We start from the raw sequence: 23,651 nt of genomic DNA, 5'->3' as shown, positions 1-23,651 counted from the left end.
CTATAGCGTAACATCCTGGTGCACCCAGTCTATGCAGAGCACACCCAGAATTCCCAGTCCATGCAGAGCATCACATCCCAATGTGCCCAATGCCCCCATAGCATTACATCCTGGTGCACCCAGTCCATGCAGAGCATTGCAACAAATTGCACCCCAAAGTCCCCGGCCATACAGATCATTGCATCCCAATGTGCCCAATCCCCTCAGAGCATTACATCCTGGTGCACCTAGTCCATGCAGAGCATTGCAACAAGGTGCACCTACAGTCCCCAGTCGATGCAGAGCATTGCATTCCAACGTGCCCAGTGCCCCCATAGCGTAACATCCTGGTGCACCCAGTCCATGCAGAGCAAACCCAGAGTTCCCAGTCCATGCAGAGCACTGCATCCCAATGTGTGTCCCCCCCTCTTAGAACATTACGTCCCAGACAGTGTCTCTAATCCATGCAGAGCATTACATGTCCGTGCACCAGCGGCTCTCGTCCTGCTGATGACAGCGCACAGAGTGCACGGCTCCAGCAGCTGCTCAGAATCCATCCAGCTTCCCAGCATTGCTCCGCCCCCAGGAAAGTCTGGTCACATGGGCATGACGTCATCTCAGGTCCTTTCCCTCTCCAGGAAATAGAATCTACCGGCTGTAAACCCCGGAGCCCGGAGACCCTGTGCGGAGAACAGCCGCTATGTTCCGGTGGCTGCTGGGCAGCAGAGAGCAGCAGGCCGGGGCCGAGGTAATATGGCTGTAGTGATGGTGTGTGGTGCTGGGAGTGATATCATGTGTGTGTATATATATATACCTGTCTCTTATGTATGTGTGTATATTATGTATCTGTCTATATGTGTGTATTTATGTGTTTTGTGCGTTTTTTGTATTGTGTGTGTGTGTATATATATATATATTATGTGTGTGTATATATGTATATATATATATATATATATATATATATATATAATGTGTGTGTGTGTGTGTATATATATATATATATAATGTGTGTGTGTGTGTAATGCAACAGAGTTTGAAAACAAGCTGAAAAAAATCAGCGCAGAATCCACAAGTTTTTTTGTTTTGTTTTATTTAGCGCATTTTTGGCATGTTTTCTCATGCATTTTTTTGACCTGTGTTGTTTTTTTTTCTTTTTTTTACACTTTTTTTAAGCAATGTTTTTTTTAATACAAAGCTGCATTTTTTAAGCTTGAGGGTTTTGGTGTGGATCTGCGCCAAATAATACAAGGACACACGGGTGCTTCCCACTGAAATGAATGGGAGGCCGGTTTGAGGCAGAAACGCTCCAAAATCAGCACAAAAAAACTCAGTGTCAACTGGCCCTTAGGAAGCTGAAGTTGGTTTCTTCACATGATTAGTATTTTTTGTTAATGAATTATGGGAACATATCTGGGCTGTCCCGACGTAATATCAGTTGAGGTCGGCATGAAAACAGAAAAGACTGGCGCACAAATGGGCATCAATGTGAGCACGAACAAGTGTGATTTAAAGGGTTAAATGAATTCTGGCCACTTATCTTACCATGTCAACCTCCAGAACTGGCGCCATAGTGGTCAGACAGCCCGTGACCAGGCATGTCCCTCCTCACTCTGTCCAATCAGCGCTCTGATTGTGGGAATAATGTGTGATGTGCAAGTTCGGACTTAGCGAAATTTGCCTCGCTGCAGCACATACATTTTAATGCTGTATAGAAATAGGTCTCCATACAGCATTAAAACTAATATGGAGAACGGATCAGCTTGGGATCTTGGATCTGCAGCTCAGTTTGCCCACCCCTGACGTGCAGCGTTGTGTCATTGTACCCCTTGCCTCAGAAATACAATGTTTCCTCTTTTTGTAGAAGTCTGCCATATTAAACATCGGGGAGGAGCAGAGCCAGAATCCATATACAGAACTTACAGCCCTAAAAGCCCACACGGACATTGTGCGCTTCCTAGTGCAAGTAGACGACAACAGGTGAGAGGACGCCTAGCATATAAAGTTCAATATTAATATATGGCGGGGGGGGGGGGGGGATGCATTGAAGACTATGGGGCTCATGTACTAACATTTAACACCATGTTTTGGTGAAAGTGCTGTTGTGTTACTTTCTGGCCTCTTGTGACACTTTTAAAAAAAGTTGGGGGGATATGGGCATTAGGAGGTGGGCCTTTAACAACGACTCCTTTAACAACATGCATGCCCGAAAACTGGCACACAGTACACCGCCTCCTGACTGGAGTACGGTAGATTTCATTTCTGGCAGAGGATGCAACCAATTTCTTAAGAGGCATGCATGCAACTGGTTGGATCTTGCATCAGCATTTTTTTTTTTTTTTTTTTTACTAAGACCGATATGTGAAGCATTGGTCTTTAGTCAATGACCCCCCCCCCCCCCCCCCCCCAGATTGTTTTATTTGACTGAACGGTATGTTTGATGCCAACGTGCTCTTTTTGACAACATGCGCTTATGATGGCCACGCTCCAAGCGACCCATTGGTCAGTGTTTACCTCTAGCATGACTTGCAGATGTTCATGGCATCCTTGAGAAAAAAACAGACATCAGCTCAGCTTTTTACAAAATCGAAGATAACATATTGGCCTATACAGTTTTTATCACATGGATCCATATTAGCTTTGAGTTGCCAGGGGTGTGGAAATATTTTTTTTTAAAACTACTTGTCGAAGGACTATAGCGGGGGCTCGATCTACTTGTCCTGATACAAAAAATTATTTTACATCAAAACCATATTTCAATGCACCGCCGCGCTTCCTTATGCAGGGAGGTGGCTGGCTTGCGTTCCAGTCTTTGTGGTGTGAAATGACTCTAAGTTTAGTCCTCGTTCCCACCAGGCGACTCTGTCCAGAATGCACTATGTCGCGGCCGGCTCACTATGTTGTGGGGCAGGAGGGGGTGTGACGATCCATCGAAGTGAATGGCACCATAGCCACAGCCGCAGGCGATCGGATGCACAGGATCGCAAGGCACAATTATGCCTGCAGTACGGTCACAATGCTGCTTGCAGCATTTTGTCTGGACTGGACGGCAGGCATAATGTTCCTTGCGATCCTGTGCAGCCAATCTCATTGCAGCCGTTGGGCATGGTTATGGTGCTAATCTCTTCAACAGACCACTCCGCCCCCTCCTGCCCCACAATATAGTTAGCCGGCCGCAATGTGGTGCAGTGCATTCTGGACAGAATCGGGCCGGAACGCGCTCCCTGGTGTGAATGAGGCCTTAATGTGATCACAGCAATTAGTTTAGTGCGCACTCTTGCTCTTGGCACATTACTACCCGTACCTCTAGGTAGTTTAGGCAAATTAGCTGCTGATGTGGCATGGAAAGGACCCCCCTCACCTTCCCAGTTTGACAACACCTGCAGAAAGGGGGTCCTCTGAGGGACGCTGACAGAGCTGAGTTCTATCAATGCCCCTGGCTCTATAACTGCTCCATCACTGCTCCTGCCCCCGAGCCGGAGACGTGACAGAACCTTTCATTGCTCCAGCTCTGTCATTTCTTCTTCCCCATGCTGTCACTACACCACGCCCCTCCCCCGCCCCGCTCTGTCACCGCGGCTGCGTCACTGCTCTACGCCCACTGCTCAGTCACCGCCGCTCCACACCCCCAGCTCGTCGCCGATCCACTGTTCCGGTAAACAAAGCCATCTCAGCCCTGCTACTTGTCCGCAGCAGGGCTAAGCTACTAAACAAACTACCTGCCCGGCGCCCGGAACTGCATGTCCCGGGCATCGGGCGATACAATTTCCACTTCATCACCACGACGGCTACAAGGAGATTGACCCCTGACCTCTGTAGGGGCAGGAACAGAGAGAGGGTTTAAATCCCCCCCTCCCACCACCAGCACCAGTGTTTCCTGTCCCTACAGAGGACAGGGGCAGAGAGAGTCTCCCTGCGGGGAGATGAAGATGAAAGCGGAACTTCCTGACACCTACCGGGTGTTCCCCCTGCCCTCCTGCGGTCTCCGTACTAACGCTGGGCAGGGGCGAAGGAGGGAGGCCTCGCTCCATTATTATATGTGAGCCTGCTCCCGGTCGCGATCTCCCGCCGGGCCTGTTTGGCTATCGCCGGGTGCGCGCCTAAGCGCTTCAGGATAACGGCCGTCGTCACTTCCGGGTGCCGAAGGAAGTGACGTCATTCAGAAGCGTCTCCGAGTCAAATTTTCGCGCGCAGCAGCGCCGAATGTCTCAGTGTACCGGCGTACATCGGAGCCAGCGTGCAGTCATGTCGGCTGAACCCCGCTCCCCTGGAGACCCTTCTGTGCCGCCTGTAGTAAGTCCCCTGTGGGGAAGCGCTTCTTCCTTTACCCTGTACTTGTCTATACACTGTACCAGGTTGCTTGTTCCTCCTCCTCCACATCTCTGGCTTGGGGCTATAACCTGCTGTTGGCATGTGTACTTACCATAGCTAATAAGGGTTGTTCTCCCCAGGTCACTAAGGAGGCTCAGAAAAAGATCAAAAAACAGTCCAAATGTGTGTCCTGCCTCAAACGGCTACCGGACGACTACCGTAAAAAGCTTTGTAAGGACTGCATATCTAATGTGATCGCCGAGGAACAGCCTTCTTTCCTTAAAGATCTAAGGTCCATGATCCATGAGGAAGTTAAAACCTCCTTATCCCAGATACCTTTACCTAGGGATGCACCCCCTTCAAAAAGACGTAGGGGCCCATCCCCTTCCCTATCTGATCCAGAGATTATAGAGGAGGAGGCCTCGTCCTCCAGAACACGGGAGGACGAGGCGGTCTCCTCTGATCTTGAGACTTCAGAATCAGATCAAAGATTCTGCTTCTCCTTGGACGAGATGCCAGACCTGCTAAGGGCAGTCCGGGCCACTATGGGGGTCGAAGAAACCCCTAAAGCACACTCAGTCCAGGATGAGATGTTTGGGAGACTCAGGGTTAAAAAAACCCGGGTGTTCCCAATCAATGAGAACATACGGGATATGGTGTTGGACGAGTGGTCCAACCCAGAAAAGAGGTTGGGGGTGTCCAGGTCCTTTAAAAACCGGCTGTTGTTTGACACGGACGAAGTTAAAATCTTCAGTGAAACACCGAAAATCGATATTCAGGTCGCAAAGGTCAATAAAAAGACTGCCTTGCCCTTTGAAGACACCTCTCAACTGCGTGATCCCATGGACAGGAAGGCTGATAGCCTCTTAAAAAAATCATGGGAAGCAGCGATGCTTATCTTAAAAACAAACATCGCAGCTACCTCAGTTGCAAGATCCATGAAACTGTGGCTAGAGGAACTGGAATCTCGTATCAGAGATAATACTCCTAGGGATGAGATCTTGAGATCCCTCCCCCTGTTAAAATCCGCCACAGCATTTATGGCTGACACCTCAGCGGAATCGGTCAGATTCGCTGCAAAGGACGCGGGACTCTCCAATGCGGCCCGTCGCGCCCTATGGATGAAAAGCTGGTCGGGCGACAACACATCAAAGATGAAGCTTTGCTCCATCCCGTTCTCAGGGGAATACGTCTTTGGCCCCGTCCTAGACCGTATCCTGGAGAAAGCGGCTGACAAGAAAAAGGGATTCCCAGAAGAGAGACCCTACAAAAGGAAATATCCCTTTCGGGCCCCCACTAGCCAGAACAATCCCTTTAAGGGTAAAGGGAAGTCAGGACGCTGGAGTTACCCCAAAGGGGGCAGGGGTAGGAATAACCCCTCCTCCTCCCAGAGTAAACCCTCGGATAAACAATGACGTCAGAGTGGGGGGGAGATTGAAGAATTTTCTGACTCCTTGGGAGTCCATTACCCCGAACCCTTGGGTCCGGGACATCATAAGATCCGGGTACCGGATCGAACTCTCTTCATCTCCCCCAAACCGCTTCATTGTTACCAACCCACATTCCCCCAAAGTACGCGGAAAGATTCTGGAAGGAATTCAAAGCCTTCTGGCAACGGACGTAATAGTACAAGTCCCGCCAACACAGCAAAAACAAGGTTTCTACTCAAACCTGTTTTTGGTAGAGAAAAAAGAAGGCTCTTTCCGTACAATCATAAATCTGAAAGCCCTGAACAAATTTGTCATCTATCGAAAGTTCAGGATGGAATCCCTGAAATCCCTGATTCCGTTGATAAAGAGGAATGCCCTGATGTGCTCAGTAGACCTTCAGGACGCATACTATCACGTCCCAATTCATCCAGAGTCACAAAGGTTCTTGAGGTTCGCCATCCAGGACCACAAGAGGGTAACCCGTCACTACCAGTTTACGGCCCTTCCCTTTGGGATATCATCTGCACCCAGAGTGTTTACAAAGCTGGTAGTCGAAATGATGGCCTTCTTGAGACACAAGGGACTGGTGATCATACCGTACCTGGACGATTTCCTCCTAATTGGCAATTCAGAGAAAGAACTCAGAAGAGACCTACAAACCTTTCTGTCTCTCGTTCAGGATCTGGGTTGGTTGGTGAACTTGAAGAAATCAAACCTGGTGCCCTCCAGCACTATCCAGTTCCTGGGTGTTATCCTGGATTCCCGAACACAACATACCTTCCTTCCGCCAGACAAGGTCAGAAACCTTCAATTAAAGGTCCGACGATTCCAGCACAGGAGGTCCTGTCCTATAAGAGAAGCTATGAGCCTCCTGGGTCTTCTCTCGTCCTGCATCACGTCCGTCCCATGGAGCCAGTCCCACTTCAGATCCCTCCAGTCGTGGATCCTCAGAGCTTGGAACAGACAGCAGGCCTCCTTGGATCAGAAGGTCCTGATCCCTCTGGCAGTAAAAACCTCCCTAGATTGGTGGAAAAACACAAGCAATCTGTCCTTGGGGGTCGTTTGGGAGAAAATCCCCTACATTCAGGTACTTATAGACGCAAGCGAGAAAGGATGGGGAGCGACAGTGGGAGACCGTTGGTTTCAAGGTTCCTGGACCCCAACTATCCGCTCTCAGTCCTCCAATTTCAGGGAACTAGAAGCGGTCTGGAAAGCCCTGAAAACCGCAGAGATACTTCTGAGGGGTCAACACGTAAAGATTCTTTCAGACAACACGACGACGGTGGCGTACCTATCTCACCAGGGAGGCACGAGATCGGAGAAACTGATGTCTATTACAAAGAAGATCTTCAACTGGGCAGAATCCCACGTGAATTCCATCTCCGCAATCCACTTAAAAGGGATACTGAACGTGGAAGCGGACTATCTCAGTCGCCAGTCGATAGACCAGACAGAGTGGTCCTTGAATCCAGAAGTGTTCCAGCTACTGGCAGAAAGATGGGGCACTCCACAGGTGGATCTGTTCGCATCCAAAAGAAACGCAAAGGTACCGACGTTCTGTTCGTTAAACCCACGGGACAATCCCTGGGCGTTGGATGCGCTCACAATTCGTTGGGACTGGGATCTCAGTTATGCGTTCCCACCATTGCCTCTACTTCCCAGGATAATCCAGAAACTCTACCTAGAAGATACGACACTAATCCTGATAGCTCCCTATTGGCCGAAGAGGAGCTGGTTTCCTGCTCTAAGGAATCTATCAGTAGAGGACCCATGGCCTCTTCCTGCCAGGAGGGACCTGCTTCACCAAGGCCCAATACTACATCCAGACCCAAGCTTCCTCAAGTTGTCAGCTTGGATCCTGAGGTCCAGAAGTTGAGGTCACAGGGGCTCTCGGACCAAGTGATAACTACCCTTAAAGCGAGTAGGAAGAAGGTTACCTTCTCAATTTATCTAAAAATTTGGAAGAGATTCTGTACATGGATGGGGAACCCGGCCCCAAACTTAGAGCCGCCCAATTTCTTGAAGATCTTGGACTTCCTCCAGCAGGGACTTGAACTAGGTCTCAGACCCTCTACCCTAAAGGTACAGGTCTCGGCACTAGCCTGCTTCTTTGATCGAGATATAGCCAGTCATCACTGGATCAGGAGATTCATGAAAGCTGCCTCCCGTCTACGTCCCTCTCTAAAATCTAGGATCCCCAGCTGGGACCTTAACGTGGTACTCACTGGCTTAACTCTCGCTCCATTTGAACCCCTATTTGATTGTTCCATCAAACATCTGTCGTTTAAAACTGCTTTCTTGGTGGCCATCACGTCCGCAAGAAGGGTAGGCGAGATCCAAGCATTATCGATACAGGAACCCTATCTCCGTATCACCGATGATAGGATTATTCTTAAATTGGATCCGGGTTTCTTGCCTAAGGTAGTATCGGACTTCCACCGAAACCAGGAGATAGTCTTACCCTCCTTTTGCAATAATCCCTCTAACGATAGGGAATCTAACTTCCACTCTCTAGACGTAAGACGCTCTGTCTTACGGTATCTTGAAGTGTCAAAAGGTTTCCGTAGATCCAATAACCTGTTTGTCCTCTTCTCGGGGAAGAATAAGGGTCTAAAAGCCTCCAGATCCTCTCTAGCACGGTGGATAAAAGACTCCATTTCCATTTCTTACGAGTCCCAAGACCTGTCTTGCCCCTCAAATTTAAGAGCTCACTCTACCCGGGCTATGTCCTCCTCCCAGGCAGAACGGGCCGGAGCTTCCCTTGAAGACATTTGTAAAGCCGCTACGTGGTCTAACATCCACACCTTTACAAAACACTATAGGTTAGACCTATCTAGCTCAGACTTGTCTTTTGGACGAAAAGTCCTTCAGGCGGTCGTCCCCCCCTAAGCTATAATTTTTTATATCTCCTTGTAGCCGTCGTGGTGATGAAGTGGAAAGCCGGAATTAGACTTACCGGTAATTCAATTTCCACGAGATCACCACGACGGCACATATATTCCCTACCCTTCCTTTAGCCTTACCTGGGAGGTTATGAAGTAATACCCTCTTGGTTTATTATGTTTGTTCTCACCACCTTTTTTCTGTCTCTGTAATTTTGGACACACTGGTGCTGGTGGTGGGAGGGGGGGATTTAAACCCTCTCTCTGTTCCTGCCCCTACAGAGGTCAGGGGTCAATCTCCTTGTAGCCGTCGTGGTGATCTCGTGGAAATTGAATTACCGGTAAGTCTAATTCCGGCTTTCCACACCCCTGGTTGCTAAATGCTGTTGTACCATGTATTGTGCATAGTGTCAACCGTGTACTGAATGTGTCCAGGGACCCCTGGGGAAAAAATAACCATAGAGAAATTGTATCTAATCTACTCCCAGTACCACACAAAATGTCCACAATCATATAAATATATACCCACACAGTTAAGGCTGACACAAATTTAGTTTTTCACAAAGCTTGCTGCTTCAGTATTTTTAGATCTTTTTGTCGGAGGTTTTAATGGTATTGTGTTCCACAGGTAATTATAGACCAGTAAGCTTAAGGCCTCATGCACAAGACCGTGCTGTTTTTTTTTTTTGCAGTCCGCAAACTGCGTGCCTTCCGCAATTAACAGAACGGGCGGCCCATTGTAGAAAGGCCTATTCTTGTCTGAAAAACGGACAAGAATAAGACATACTATTTTTATTTATTTATTTGCGGGGCCTCGGAACATAGAAACATAGAATGTGTCGGCAGATAAGAATCATTTGGCCCATCTAGTCTGCCCAATATACTGAATACTATGAATAGCCCCTTTAAAGCTCCAGATGGCGACCAAAATGGTCACCAATGCGACTTGGAATTTACAAATGGTGACCAGACTTTTTAGTCTTGTCACCATTTGCGACTAGACCCGCCGCTGCAACTCTGCTGTTGAATACAGCGGCGGGCACAGGAGCTGATAGTTCTCTGCCCCGCCGCCGATGTTCTTCTCAGCAGCGCAGTGGAGAAGGAGTCTCTCCCTCCCCCTTTGCTGCTGCCGCCGCTGCCAGTAAGAAGAGAGACGGGGAGGGGAGATAACTGACCTTTTAATACAAATACAGGAGGTGGGTGCCGGAATCAAATAGCCGGCACCCGACATCTATAACAGGGAGCTGCGATTCGCTGCAGTTAACCCCTCAGGTGCTGCTCCCTGTCATAGAGGTCGGGTGCCGGCTATTTGATTCCGGCAGCCGCCTCCTGTATTTGTACTAACAGGTCAGTTATCTTCATTGGTGGTGCAATGCGCCCCCCCCTCCCCCGAATAATAAACATATAAACATTGGTGGCGCAGTGCGCCCCCCCAACACCGCAGTATAATAAACAAACAAATAAACATTGGTGGCGCAGTGCCAATGAGGGTTAAAAAAATAATAATAATAATTAACTCGCCTCCTCCAATTGATCGCGTAGCTGCCGGTCTCCTGTTCTTTATTCAGGACCTGTCAAAGGACCTGTGGTGATGTCGGTGAGCTCATCACATGGTCCATTACCATGGGGATGGATCATGTGATGTACCATGTGATGAGCACAGTGATGTCACCACAGGTCCTTTGACAGGTCCTGAAGAAAGAACAGGAGACTGGCAGCTACACGATCAATTGGAGGAGGTGAGTTCATTTTATGTTATTTTTTTTAACCCTCAATCGACCTTCTACTATGCATTCTGTATCAAAGAATGCTATTATTTTCCCTTATAACCATGTTATAAGGGAAAATAATACAGTGAATAGACTTTAATCCTAGCAACCATGCGTGAAAATCGCACCGCATCCACACATGCTTGCGATTTTCACTCGGCCCCATTAACTTCTATGGGGCTTGCGTTGCATGTAAAACGCACAATATAGAACATGCTGCGATTTTCACGCAGCGCACAAGTGATGCGTCAAAATCACAGCTCATCTGCACAGCCCCATAGAAGTGAATGGGTCCGGATTCAGTGCAGGTGCAATGCGTTTACCTCACGCATTGCACCCGCGCAGAAATCTCGCCCTTGTGAAAGGGGCCTAAGGGTGAATAGGACAAGGGTTCCAGCTCCTAAGGGGGCTAATAGTAAGTTAAAAAAAAAAAAACACAAACACTAAGGCTACTTTCACACTTGCGGCAGAGTGATCCGGCAAGCAGTTCGGTCGTCGGAACTGCCTGCCGAATCCGCCGATCTGGATGTGACTGAAAGCATTTGTGAGACGGATCCATCTCACAAATGCATTGCAAGAACGAATCCATCTCTCTGCTTGTCATGCAGACAGACGGATCCGTCTTGTATCTTTTTACACATTTTTACCGGTCTGCGCATGCGAAGGACGGGTCCGGCATTAAGGTATTTTGAATGCCGGATCTGGCACTAATACATTCCTATAGGGAAAAATGCCGGATCCAGGCAAGTCTTCAGTTTTTTTCGCCGGAAATAAAACCGTAGCATGCTACGGTTTTCTCTTTTGCCTGATCAGTCAAAATGACTGAACTGAAGACATCCTGATGCATCCTGAACGGATTACTCTCCATTCAGAATGCATGGGAATATACCTGATCAGTTATTTTCCGGTATAGAGCCCCTGTGACAGAACTCTATGCCGAAAATGAAAGACGCAAGTGTGAAAGTACCCTAAAATATTAAGTTTAAATCCCCCCTTTCCCAATAAATAAACATATTACATAGCGCTGTGTCTGAAAAGTCCAAACTATTAAATTATAAAAAAATATCTCCTATGCGGTGAGCGCCGTAACAGAAATAAATAAATGAAAACCATGTGATTTCCCATTTTTTAGTCACCCCAAAAAATAGGATACGACTGTTCTATTATGGGCCGAACGTGTCATAAAATGCACGCGGCTTTTTTTGGTGTTTTATTTTTTGCATGGTATTGAGTATCGCAATACTTTTTTATGGTGATGAAAGCGAATCAAAATTTTGGTATCAATACCAACATTTTTATTTGGTTTCGATTTGGAGACTAAAAATTTAATTTGGCTCCTAAATTTTTCAGTTCAGGAGCCAATGGCTACTAGATATTTTATTTATTTATTTTGTCTGGAGCACTGCCCCTTGCCCTATCTTATATGAAGGATGGCCTTGTGCCTATCCCATGCATGCTTAAACTCCTTCACTGTATTTGCAGCTACCACTTCTGCAGGAAGGCTATTCCATGCATCCACTACTCTCTCAGTAAAGTAATACTTCCTGATATTACTTTTAAACCTTTGCCCCTCTAATTTAAAACTATGTCCTCTTGTAGCAGTTTTTCTTCTTTTAAATATTCTCTCCTCTTTTACCGAGTTGATTCCCTTTATGTATTTAAAAGTTTCTATCATATCCCCTCTGTCTCGTCTTTCTTCCAAACTATACATGTTAAGGTCCTCGGCTCGGATGCGGACCATAACTACGGTCGTGTGCATGAGGCCTAACTTCTGTTGTGGGGAAAAATGTTTGAAGGACTCTTAGGTCCCTTTCACACAGGCGAGTTTTCCGCACGGGTGCAATGCGTGACCCGCACTGAATCCGGACCCATTCATTTCAGTGGGGCTGTGTACATGAGAGATGCTTTTCACGCATCACTTGTGCGTTTGCATGAAAATCGCAGCATGTTCTATATTCTGCGTTTTTCACGCAACGCAGGCCCCATAGAAGTGAATGGGGCTAAGTGAAAAGCGCAAGCAAGTGCAGATGCAATGTGGTTTTCACGGATGGTTGCTAAAGAGATGATGTTAATAAATAGGAATGAACCCTGGGACCCCATTAAAGTCCATTTCCTTAATTTTTTTTCCATTATAACATAGTTATAATGGAAAATATTAGCACTCTATATACAGAATGCTAAGTAAAATGTCCCTTGAGGGTTAAAAAATAATAAAAAATTACTCACCTCATCCACTTGATCGCGCAGCCGTTATAGTCTTCTTTCTTCTATCTTCATTCCGCAGGACCAGCGCTGACGTCTCCGCGTGATGACGTCAGTGCAGGTCCTGAAGATAGAAGAAAGAAGACGATAACGGCTGCGCGATCAAGTGGATGAGGTGAGTAATTTTTTATTATTTTTTAACCCTCAAGGGACATTTTACTTAGCATTCTATATTAAGAATGCCATTATTTTCCCTTATAACCATGTTATAATGGAAAATAACAGAACACCTAACCCAAACTTTAGTGAAGAAGTCCGAGTCTGGGTACCACATTCATTTTTTTTATCACACGCGTGCAAAACGCATTAAAACACTGAACAACGCAATCGCAGACAAATTGCATACAAACTCGCGCGGATTTCCCTGAACCTACCCGCAACGCATTCGGACTGAATCCAGCACGCTCGTCTGCAAGGGGCCTTAAGGGACTATATACAGGAGTATGTGACTGTAAATAATATCATAAGTGATAACCAGCACGGGTTTACCAAGCAATAACTTTATTTTATATTTCTGTTTTCTGTCATATAGCCGTATGTGGGATTGTTTTTTGCAGGACAAGTTGCGTTTTCTAATTCTACTATTGAATATTGCATACAATGTAGCGGGAAGCTGGAAAAATATATTCCAGTTGGGGTGGAATTGGAAAAGAAACGCAATTCAATGGGTGTAATGGGTTTAGTTTTTACAGCCTTCCCTATGAGGTAAAAGCGACCAGTTACCGTGCCTTCATGTTCCAGGTCAGTACAATTATGGTGACAACACATTTATATAGCTTTTCTTGTGTGTTAATGTGGAACTAAATAAACTTTGAAAAACCTTTATTTTTCATTTTCATATTCTGAAACCCAAAACTTTTTTATAGTTATGTTTACGGAGCTGTATGAGGGCTAATTTTTTTGCCGGACGATCTGCAGTTTTATTAATACCATTTTGGAGTGTGTACGACTTTTTGATAACTTTTTATTCAATTTTGTGGGAGATGAAGTGACAAATGGCGAATTGGCTTTTTTTTTTTTGTTTTGTTTTTCCTTCCCATTTCTACAATTACTATATGGGATATTTTTGTATTTCAATAGTACGGGTGTTTTCACCCCCATTTCCCCAAAAAAAAAAAAAAAAACGATAACAAAAATAACATCATGGACATTGCTGCGTGCAAAAACAACCATACTATTAAAATATATAAAAAAAATACCATATGGTGAATGATGCAATGGAAAAAAAAAAAGTCTGATTCGCTATTTTTTTCATCACTTTACTGCTCAAAAAAATTCAATATAAAGTGATCAAAAAGTCATACATATCAGTATTAGCAAAAACTACAGACCGTACCACAAAAATGTCTCCATAGACAAAACTATAAAAAAAAAAAGTTATTGGGGTATGAATGGAAAATGAATGGTATTGAATGGAAAAAGAAAAAGATTACTACTCCAGGAATGCAGGGAGCGAAAAACAAACAAAAAAAATGGCTGCGTCAGGAAGGGGTTAAGTCCGTCATTAGATTGCATCTTGTATTCTGTAATTCATATCCATGCCTTACAGAATACAATATTCAGTATGTTCCTATGCTGTGCTGCCACCTGCAGGCCGCCAGCATCTGAATATACTACTAATCGGCCTCTAAGCCTTGTAGAAGCTTAGGCCTATTACTAGTCCGGGCCACCTTCTTCGCTGTCAGCCAGTGGAAGGCACACTGAGGCGGAAAGAGCAGAGTTCCCCGTTTTAGCGCTCCCAGATTCCATGAGCAAGCTCTCCACTGGTGTTGACCCTATCACATAGCTGAATCCTCTTTATGAGACAATCTTATTACTTGCTGGACTTTCTTGGGCACCCTGAAGCCTTCTTTACAGCAATTGAACATCTCTCCTTAAGTTCTTGATGATCGGATCAGTGGTTGATTTAGATGCAATCATACAAGAAATGTCATTGCCTACGAAGGCCTTTTGATGACTGCATGTGTTTCCTTGGAGGTAATCATGGTTAACAGAAGAAGACAATGATTACAAGCACTCCTCCTTTTTTTTTTTTTTTTTTTTTTTTTTTATAAGCAACCAGTCTGCTCTTTTAATTCAGTCTGCATGTCAGTGATAACAGCCTTGTTAACTCTTTCTCCTGAGCTAACCAGATCACTGAAATGATGTATGCAGGTCATTTTGTGGCATTGTTAAAATGCAAGGGAAATGGGGTTTTTGTGAATAAATTAGTATTCATGTCAAACAATGACTTTGCACTTAGTTACAATTCATCTGGTCATAAAAATCTAGAGTTAAGGGCTCATTCAGACAGCCGTATGCTGTTCACAAGCCGACTCCTTCACTTCTATGGGGCCCTTTTCTTCCATTTTATTTCTCCGCAAAACAAATAAAACATGTCCTATGCTTGTCAGTGAAAAGCAAGACGTGGCCTCATTGAAGTCTATGGGTCCACAAAAGTGTGGAATGCAATCCGTTTTTTTTTTTTTTTGTGGACATGCTGAACTGTCCGCAAAAAAAAAACGGATCTGCATCTGAATGAGCCTTAATGTAAATTGCCACCATAAAAACAAAATTTTTGTCAGCCACTGGACCGCGTCACTGATGCCTCATATTTGTACGTGCACCTCTGCTTCAGCCTACATAATTTAAAAATATAAAGTGCCTGCACCCATTTTCTTTCCGTGTCTGTTTGTGTGTTTTTTTTTTTTTGCAGCCCGTATGCCGAACCATTCACTACAATGATCCCGGTGATATCGCCGGCACTAATGGGCGGCCTGTTTTACAACCTAGGGCAGTGCTAAAGACCACCTATTAGTGCAGGTGATGTCACCGTGATCACTGCTAGGCGGAAGCCTCTGCCTAGCCTGGCACAGTACGTCACCGGGACTTAAGAAAAGCCCTTTCTGTACAGCGCAGGGTAAGGGAGAGCATCAGAGGGGCTGAATGGGGAAAGAAGGGGTTATGTCCGGGTACAACTCCTTAAACTGATCACTGGAAGCCTGACCACTGGGACCCCAACCGATCCCAAGAATGGGTTCCCGTTTCCCTTGATCTGATAGAGTGGTAGGCCGGGCATGTGTGGATAGGCGATAACGTCTAAACTTGGCACAACCCCTTTAATAAGGGTAGGTATTTCGTTTTTATGTAATGTATGCACAATAATTTTTTATGTCCTTTCATAATCTGTTTTGTATAATTTTTATTTATTCGCAACCGAGGGTCCTTTCGAGGTTCCCACTTATTGCTTTGGAGAACCTGGATAACTCATTTTAGCCACAGCAAGTATTATAATCGTTATTATTTTATTATTTCTGACTTGGGTAGTGCGAGCAGCAATGAATGAGTCAAGCCTGTTCAATATGTACACTAGTGTGTTTTCGTCAGCCTCTGTAAATGGTTTCATGCTTCAAGTGGTTTGATAATATCTTATTGCGAGCTTTGAAAAGGGATTTTCATGTTCTCATTGTAGACGGGTAAAAAAGTCAGTGATTGGAACATTTACTTTGATTGGTTTTCAAGATACTAAATGAATCCTGTGCAAAACTTTACAATGACATCTTTTTGTCTGACGACTTCTCTGTCGCCAGACATTACAAAGGTCAGAATGACGCTGTGGCCCATTATAATTGTATCAACAACAAAAAATCCAATGATAATTATAGTATAACTAAAGGGTTGGGGGGGTCAGTCAGCACATCCCAATGTGCAGGTGCACGTTGCTGTGGCTGAAAACACAAGGTAAAAAATTAAGTGTAACAGCGATCTGCAAACCAAATAAAGTACAATTAGAAAAGTATTCTAATGCTATGCTTATTATGAAAATTAGAGATTCTTGGCAAATCCATTTTGTATAAAATGATTTGGGCCCGTCTGCCTAACGTCAAGGCGATCTCTGTAAGACAGGAACCTAAAACTAAATTCTTCCTGTAATGTGCCATGACGGCTACCATAAAATTCAGGGAGTGTTGGTTCCACATGCATGCTGGGCCCACCTTAATTTTTGTCATCTTTGGTGCTAAACTTTTGAATATACTTTATGTAAACCAAATCTAAATGTCAGACAATGAGTTTTTGTAATATACTTTATTTTTTTTCACACATTTTCCTAGCACTTTGGAATTTGTACGTTCGTAAAACACTCTACAAAAACTGTAAAAAGGCAGAAAAGCACTAGCAAAAACCTACGTGTGGATTTAGACCAACTAATAATCCTGTGTGAACACTCGTTCCCGATAATCTGGCCATCTAAATGTGCCGCCGATCACCCAATGAAGGAGAAAAGCGCTCCATCATTGGGTGATCCTGTCGTTGGTGCAGGTACATCGATCATCATTTTTGGGCAGCAGATCATGTGGTCTAAACAGCGATCTGCTGCCCGGAAACAGTGCAGCTGTATCAGGACAAGCTATGGCAATAGCAATCCCTCTTCCTCATACTGTGGTGGAGATCGATGCATATAAATGCAGTGATTTCCTTCACTGGACGAGCAACCGACTGTCGGGAAGAAACGCTTCCTTCCCGACAATCAGCCGCTCCATCTGTCTAAACCTGCCTTAAGGGTCTATGTACACGGTGGGCTTTCCACACAGTTCAAGTGAAGGGGTACACATCCATGATGCGGCGTGCAAACGGCCAGTGCCCGTATATTGTGGACCCGTTGTTTGTGGGCCGCAATACGGGCATGTGCCGCACATGTGCATGAGCCCTAATACAGTACCAGCTAAATAGGTGAGACTTTCAAAATCTCATGTACACAGTATGCAAAGAGTGAGATCTCGGGGAAATCAAGCAAGATTTTGGTGCAGAGAAAACCGCACAAAAATTTGCATAAACTACACTGCTGTGTGCATGAAACCTTCAGATTGATTCTGTGAATGTTCTGTCATCTCTCTAGCTTTGAGAAATGTTTCCAGAATAAATGCTGATTTATGGAAGGCATAGACAGGATGCACAACAAGGTGTGACTGTAACCTACTTGTAGACCACATCATACGCTTGGCAATGGATTTTAGGAAACATATCCATCTTTCTAAGCAGCAAATCCAATAAGAGTTGATTCACTACAGCAGGTTATGGCTGCCACCTTGACAAATGTGGACTCTGACAAACAAAAATAGGCTTTTTTTTTTCATTCTTTTTTTCCCCGTTTTGTGAAAACTGCAGATTTAGTGTAGAGAATAGCTGTTTTTCGAAAGAAAAAAAGCAATTACAAAGGCTTAAAAGATCAATAGAAATGATGCCGGCGTGCAAAAGAAAATGCAAAATATGGAGACTTGCGTTCTTGCAGCCCTCACCTGTCAATCCAGGAGTAAACGAGGAAATCAATAGCCGGGAGAGAAGGCATTAGGAGGTGTACTTACAGCGAGCAATGTGTATCATCAGCACTGCTTCTGCTTTTAATAGGAGCAGAAAGGGGATATGATAAAAGCAATCCTATTCCCTGAGGGCGGCCACGGCCAGACCAGAGAGAAAATGAAATGCTTCACCGATCCTTAACCACTGCCCCCCCATAGCCGTCTAATCGGATCAAAATGACCTGGAATAGGGGTCGCCGATAATAGATTCATAGTATGGGTTTACCGGGCTCAAGAACTTGGAAAACTGTACACAGATGTGGCAGCAAAGTCACTCTCTGCAAGTCACACCGTGGTTAACCCTTGTAGGGATTTGCTCTGCTAGGCAGGGTAAGTGGACGCAGTACAGAGGCAAGAACACGGTAATAAAGCAAAAGTTCAGTGTTTATTCACACAGAAAGCAATAAGGCAAAAACAACACTGTGCAGAGTCCTGGTGTTAATTCACACCGCATAAAGTCCACAGCACAAACGTGTCACCTGGCGGACTGTTTTGTCCATGGCAATCCACAGCCGTCCACAGCAGGCTTTAGGGCGCCTGATTTTCAGCGTGCGGCTCTCCAGTGTCTCTCCTGGGTTTTTATTCCCAGCCCAAACCCTGGCCTGGAACTTGGTGAACAGCCACCCACCCTGCTCTTTGGCTGCTCCCAATAAGAACTGGCCCGGATCGGCTTTACAGCCACACTAAGTAAAAACACTGTGTCAGCGAGCACTAGCTGCTGCTGACACACTAAACTACCGATTCCTATCTCACCGAGGCCAGGAACCTCGGGGACACGTACCTTCCGTCAATGACGGACCCCTGCGCCTTCCTACACCCTTAATGTGTTTAATATAAAGCTCTGTGTATAAGATAATGTGATTGTTCTAGGTTTACAAATGATATTCTCCACCATTGCCCCGCACTTTCATCATAGCTGCTGTGGTCCATAGAGGGAATACATACCACGTCAGCAGAATCCTCTATTAGGGTTGTTGTACATGTAGGTATTTTTTTTAAAATGGCAATTTTTTTTTCTACAAACATAGTAAGTTTATTTTTTTTCTCGTCGTGGTGCTTCCTGCCATTTTTGGTCCCTTGCATTTTTATTTTAGTTTTTTTTATTTTTTTCCTGTAGATCTCTCTTTAAGGAAAAAAAGTCTGAAAAAACACAAAATGTTGTGACTAAAAAGCACCACCCCAAACAAGCCTGTAAAAAAAAAAAAAAAAAAAAAAAAGGCTTATTTCTACTCTGTATAGTAAGCAATTCTGATTATGATTCCCCAATATAATAATGTGGCTCCAAACCAAAGTTTCCCTTTACATTTCAATTTCGTGGAATTTCAGAGGCTCAGAAGCAAAAGGATTTTGCAATTCCTTATGACAAGGGTATGGGCAAAGGAGGACGCTGGCGACATAGCGTAGAGATCTGTGTGGACCCCAGCCCTTACTCTGTGTGTACAGGACATTCTTCTTATGTTGAGTCACTTTCTTTCTCTTCTAGGTTTGCTTCGGCTTGTGATGATGGCTCCGTCATTGTATGGGATGTTCAGGTAGGAGACCTCTATATGTTCTTATTATTTATATATATTTTTTAATGGGAATAATGTAATGTAGTAACCAGCTCTGTCCATGACACAGAATAGGTGATTGGTGGGGGGTGCATTGTGTGCCCTGTAATCTGTCTCTAACTATCTATCCATTACTGTGTGTATTAGCATAAAGTTGGGTTTGTTTGTCTGCTACCATGGAGACACATCGGTCTGTATAGGAACTGTAGAAACAAAACGGCAGGACATTATAACATTAAGGCCTATTGTAAAGTTGCTTCATTCTTCGTTTGGTTGAGCCAAAAGGCGCTACTGCTCCTGAAACCCCCATGCATTTACATGCCTGGCCAAGTATGTATGTGTAGAGTGTCCTCTTGTCCCACCTAAAATAGGCCTGTTTCCTTTACTTGTACAGCAGATGTCAGGACTTTAACCACTTCAGCCCCGCTAGCTGAAACCCCCTTCATGACCAGAGCACTTTTTACACTTTGGCACTACACTCGTTTCACCGTTTATCGCTCGGTCATGCAACTTACCACCCAAATGAATTTTACCTCCTTTTCTTCTCACTAATGGAGCTTTCATTTGGTGGTATTTTATTGCTGCTGACATTTTTACTTTTTTTGTTATTAATCAAAATGTAACGATTTTTTTGCAAAAAAATGACATTTTTCACTTTCAGCTGTAAAATTTTGCAAAAAAACGACATCCATATATAAATTTTTCGCCAAATTTATTGTTCTACATGTCTTTGATAAAAAAAATGTTTGGGCAAAAAAAAAAAATGGTTTGGGTAAAAGTTATAGCGTTTACAAACTATGGTACAAAAATGTGAATTTCCGCTTTTTGAAACAGCTCTGATTTTCTGAGCACCTGTCATGTTTCCTGAGGTTCTACAATGCCCAAACAGTAGAAAAACCCCACAAATGACCCCATTTCGGAAAGTAGACACCCTAAGGTATTCGCTGATGGGCATAGTGAGTTCATAGAACTTTTTATTTTTTGTCACAAGTTAGCGGAAAATGATGATGATTTATTATTATTATTTTTTTTCTTACAAAGTCTCATATTCCACTAACTTGCGACAAAAAATAAAAAATTCTAGGAACTCACCATGCCCCTCACAGAATACCTTGGGGTGTCTTCTTTCCAAAATGGGGTCACTTGTGGGGTAGTTATACTGCCCTGGCAATTTAGGGGCCCAAATGTGTGAGAAGTACTTTGCAATCAAAATCTGTAAAAATTGACCGGCGAAACCTGAAAGGTGCACTTTGGAATATGTGCCCCTTTGCCCACCTTGGCATCAAAAAAGTGTCACACATCTGGTATCGCCATACTCAGGAGAAGTTGGGGAATGTGTTTTGGGGTGTCATTTTACATATACCCATGCTGGGTGAGAGAAATATCTTGGCAAAAGACAACTTTTCCCATTTTTTTTATACAAAGTTGGCATTTGACCAAGATATTTTTCTCACCCAGCATGGGTATATGTAAAATGACACCCCAAAACACATTCCCCAACTTCTCCTGAGTACGGCGATACCAGATGTGTCACACTTTTTTGCTGCCAAGGTGGGCAAAGGGGCACATATTCCAAAGTGCACCTTTCGGATTTCGCAGGCCATTTCTTACACATTTTGATTGCAAAGTTCTTCTCACACATTTGGGCCCCTAAATTGCCAGGGCAGTATAACTACCCCACAAGTGACCCCATTTTGGAAAGAAGACACCCCAAGGTATTCCGTGAGGGGCACTGCGAGTTCCTAGAATTTATTTATTTTTGTCACAAGTTAGCGGAAAATGATGATTTTTTTTTCTTCTCTTTTTTCCTTACAAAGTCTCATATTTCACTAACTTGTGACAAAAAATAAAAAATTCTAGGAACTCGCCATGCCCCTCACGGAATACCTTAGGGTGTCTTCTTTTCAAAATGGGGTCACTTTTGGCGTAGTTATACTGCCCTGGCAATTTAGGGGCCCAAATGTGTGAGAAGTACCTTGCAATCAAAATGTGTAAAAAATGGCCTGCGAAATCCGAAAGGTGCACTTTGGAATATGTGCCCCTTTGCCCACCTAGGCTGCAAAAAAGTGTCACACATCTGGTATCGCCGTACTCAGGAGAAGTTGGGGAATGTGTTTTGGGGTGTCATTTTACATATACCCATGCTGGGTGAGAGAAATATCTTGGCAAAAGACAACTTTTCCCATTTTTTTTATACAAAGTTGGCATTTGACCAAGATATTTCTCTCACCCAGTATGGGTATATGTAAAATGACACCCCAAAACACATTCCCCAACTTCTCCTGAGTACGGCGATACCAGATGTGTGACACTTTTTTGCAGCCTAGATGCGCAAAGCAGCCCAAATTCCTTTTAGGAGGGCATTTTTAGACATTTGGATCCCAGACTTCTTCTCACACTTTAGGGCCCCTAAAAAGCCAGGGCAGTATAAATACCCTACATGTGACCCCACTTTGGAAAGAAGACACCCCAAGGTATTCAATGAGGGGCCTGGCGAGTTCATAGAATTTTTTTTTTTTTGCATAAGTTAGCGGAAATTGATTTTTTTTTGTTTTTTTCTCACAAAGTCTCACTTTCCGCTAACTTAGGACAAAAATTTCAATCTTTCATGGACTCGCCATGCCCCTCAGCGAATACCTTGGGGTGTCTTCTTTCCGAAATGGGGTCACATGTGGGGTATTTATACTGCCCTGGCTTTTTAGGGGCCCTAAAGCGTGAGAAGAAGTCTGGAATATAAATGTCTAAAAATGTTTACGCATTTGGATTCCGTGAGGGGTATGGTGAGTTCATGTGAGATTTTATTTTTTGACACAAGTTAGTGGAATATGAGACTTTGTAAGAAAAAACAAACAAAAAAAATATATATTTCCGCTAACTTGAGCCAAAAAAATGTCTGAATGGAGCCTTACAGGGGGGGGGGGGTGATCAATGACAGGGGGGTGATCAATGACAGGGGGGTGATCACCCATATAGACTCCCTGATCACCTCCATCATTGATCACCCCCCTGTAAGGCTCCATTCAGACGTCCGTATGATTTTTACGGATCCATGGATACATGGATCGGATCCGCAAAACACATGCGGACGTCTGAATGGAGCCTTACAGGGGGGTGATCAATGACAGAGGGTGATCAGGGAGTGTATATGGGTGATCACCCCCTGTCATTGATCACCCCCCTGGTAAGGCTCCATTCAGACGTCCGTATGATTTTTACGGATCCATGGATACATGGATCGGATCCGCAAAACACATGCGGACGTCTGAATGGAGCCTTACAGGGGGGTGATCAATGACAGGGGGTGATCAGAGAATCTATATGGGTGATCACCCGCCTGTCATTGATCACCCCCCTGTAAGGCTCCATTCAGACGTCCGTATGTGTTTTGCGGATCCGATCCATGTATCTGTGGATCCGTAAAAATCATACGGACGTCTGAACGGAGCCTGACAGGGGGGTGATCAATGACAGGGGGGTGATCAATGACAGGGGGGGTGATCAGGGAGTTTATATGGGGTGATCAGGGGTTTATAAGGGGTTAATAAGTGACGGGGGGGGGTGTAGTGTTTGGTGCGACTTTACTGACCTACCTGTGTCCTCTGGTGGTCGATCCTAACAAAAGGGACCACCAGAGGACCAGGTAGTAGGTATATTAGACGCTGTTATCAAAACAGCGTCTAATATACCTTTAGGGGTTAAAAAAAATCACATCTCCAGCCTGCCAGCGAACGAATCGCCGCTGGCAGGCTGGAGATCCACTCGCTTACCTTCTGTTCCTGTGAGCGCGCGCGCCTGCGTGCGATATGACGCGTCGATGCGTCCAGGAGGAACAAATCAACCACCTCCTGGACGCATCGGCGCGTTAGGCGGTCGGGAGGTGGATAAAGAAATGCTTATTCTTGTCCGCAAAATTGACAAGAATAGGACATGATCTATAATTTTTGCTGAGCCATGGAACAGAGCAACGGATGCGGACAGCACACAGAGTGCTATCCGCATCTTTTGCGGCACCATTGAAGTGAATGGGTCAACACCCGAGCCGCAAAAAATGCGGCTCGGATGGGGACCAAAACCACGGTCGTGTGAATGAGCCCTAAGGGAAATATCTGCGCCTGTTCTGTGTTTAGAGCCGCAC

General features: G+C 44.8%; 1 protein-coding gene across 1 annotated transcript in view; it reads left to right on the top strand.

Annotated features, from left to right (window-relative positions):
• Positions 1 to 595: 595 nt before the first annotated feature.
• WDR41 (WD repeat domain 41) overlaps positions 596 to 23,651 on the top strand; it is a 68,702-nt gene continuing 45,646 nt past the window's right edge. Inside the window, exons 1-3 of the mRNA XM_044276098.1 lie at positions 596 to 727; positions 1,841 to 1,956; positions 19,450 to 19,498. Of these exons, the coding sequence (XP_044132033.1) occupies positions 680 to 727; positions 1,841 to 1,956; positions 19,450 to 19,498 (213 nt within the window). The 5' untranslated portion in view covers positions 596 to 679. The remainder of the gene's footprint in view (positions 728 to 1,840; positions 1,957 to 19,449; positions 19,499 to 23,651) is intronic.

The sequence above is a fragment of the Bufo gargarizans genome, chromosome 1 (genome assembly GCF_014858855.1).
Source record: "Bufo gargarizans isolate SCDJY-AF-19 chromosome 1, ASM1485885v1, whole genome shotgun sequence".
Lineage (NCBI taxonomy): Eukaryota > Metazoa > Chordata > Amphibia > Anura > Bufonidae > Bufo > Bufo gargarizans.
The sequence above is the reverse complement of the archived record's forward strand: the minus strand, read 5'-3'. Positions and strand labels throughout refer to the sequence as shown.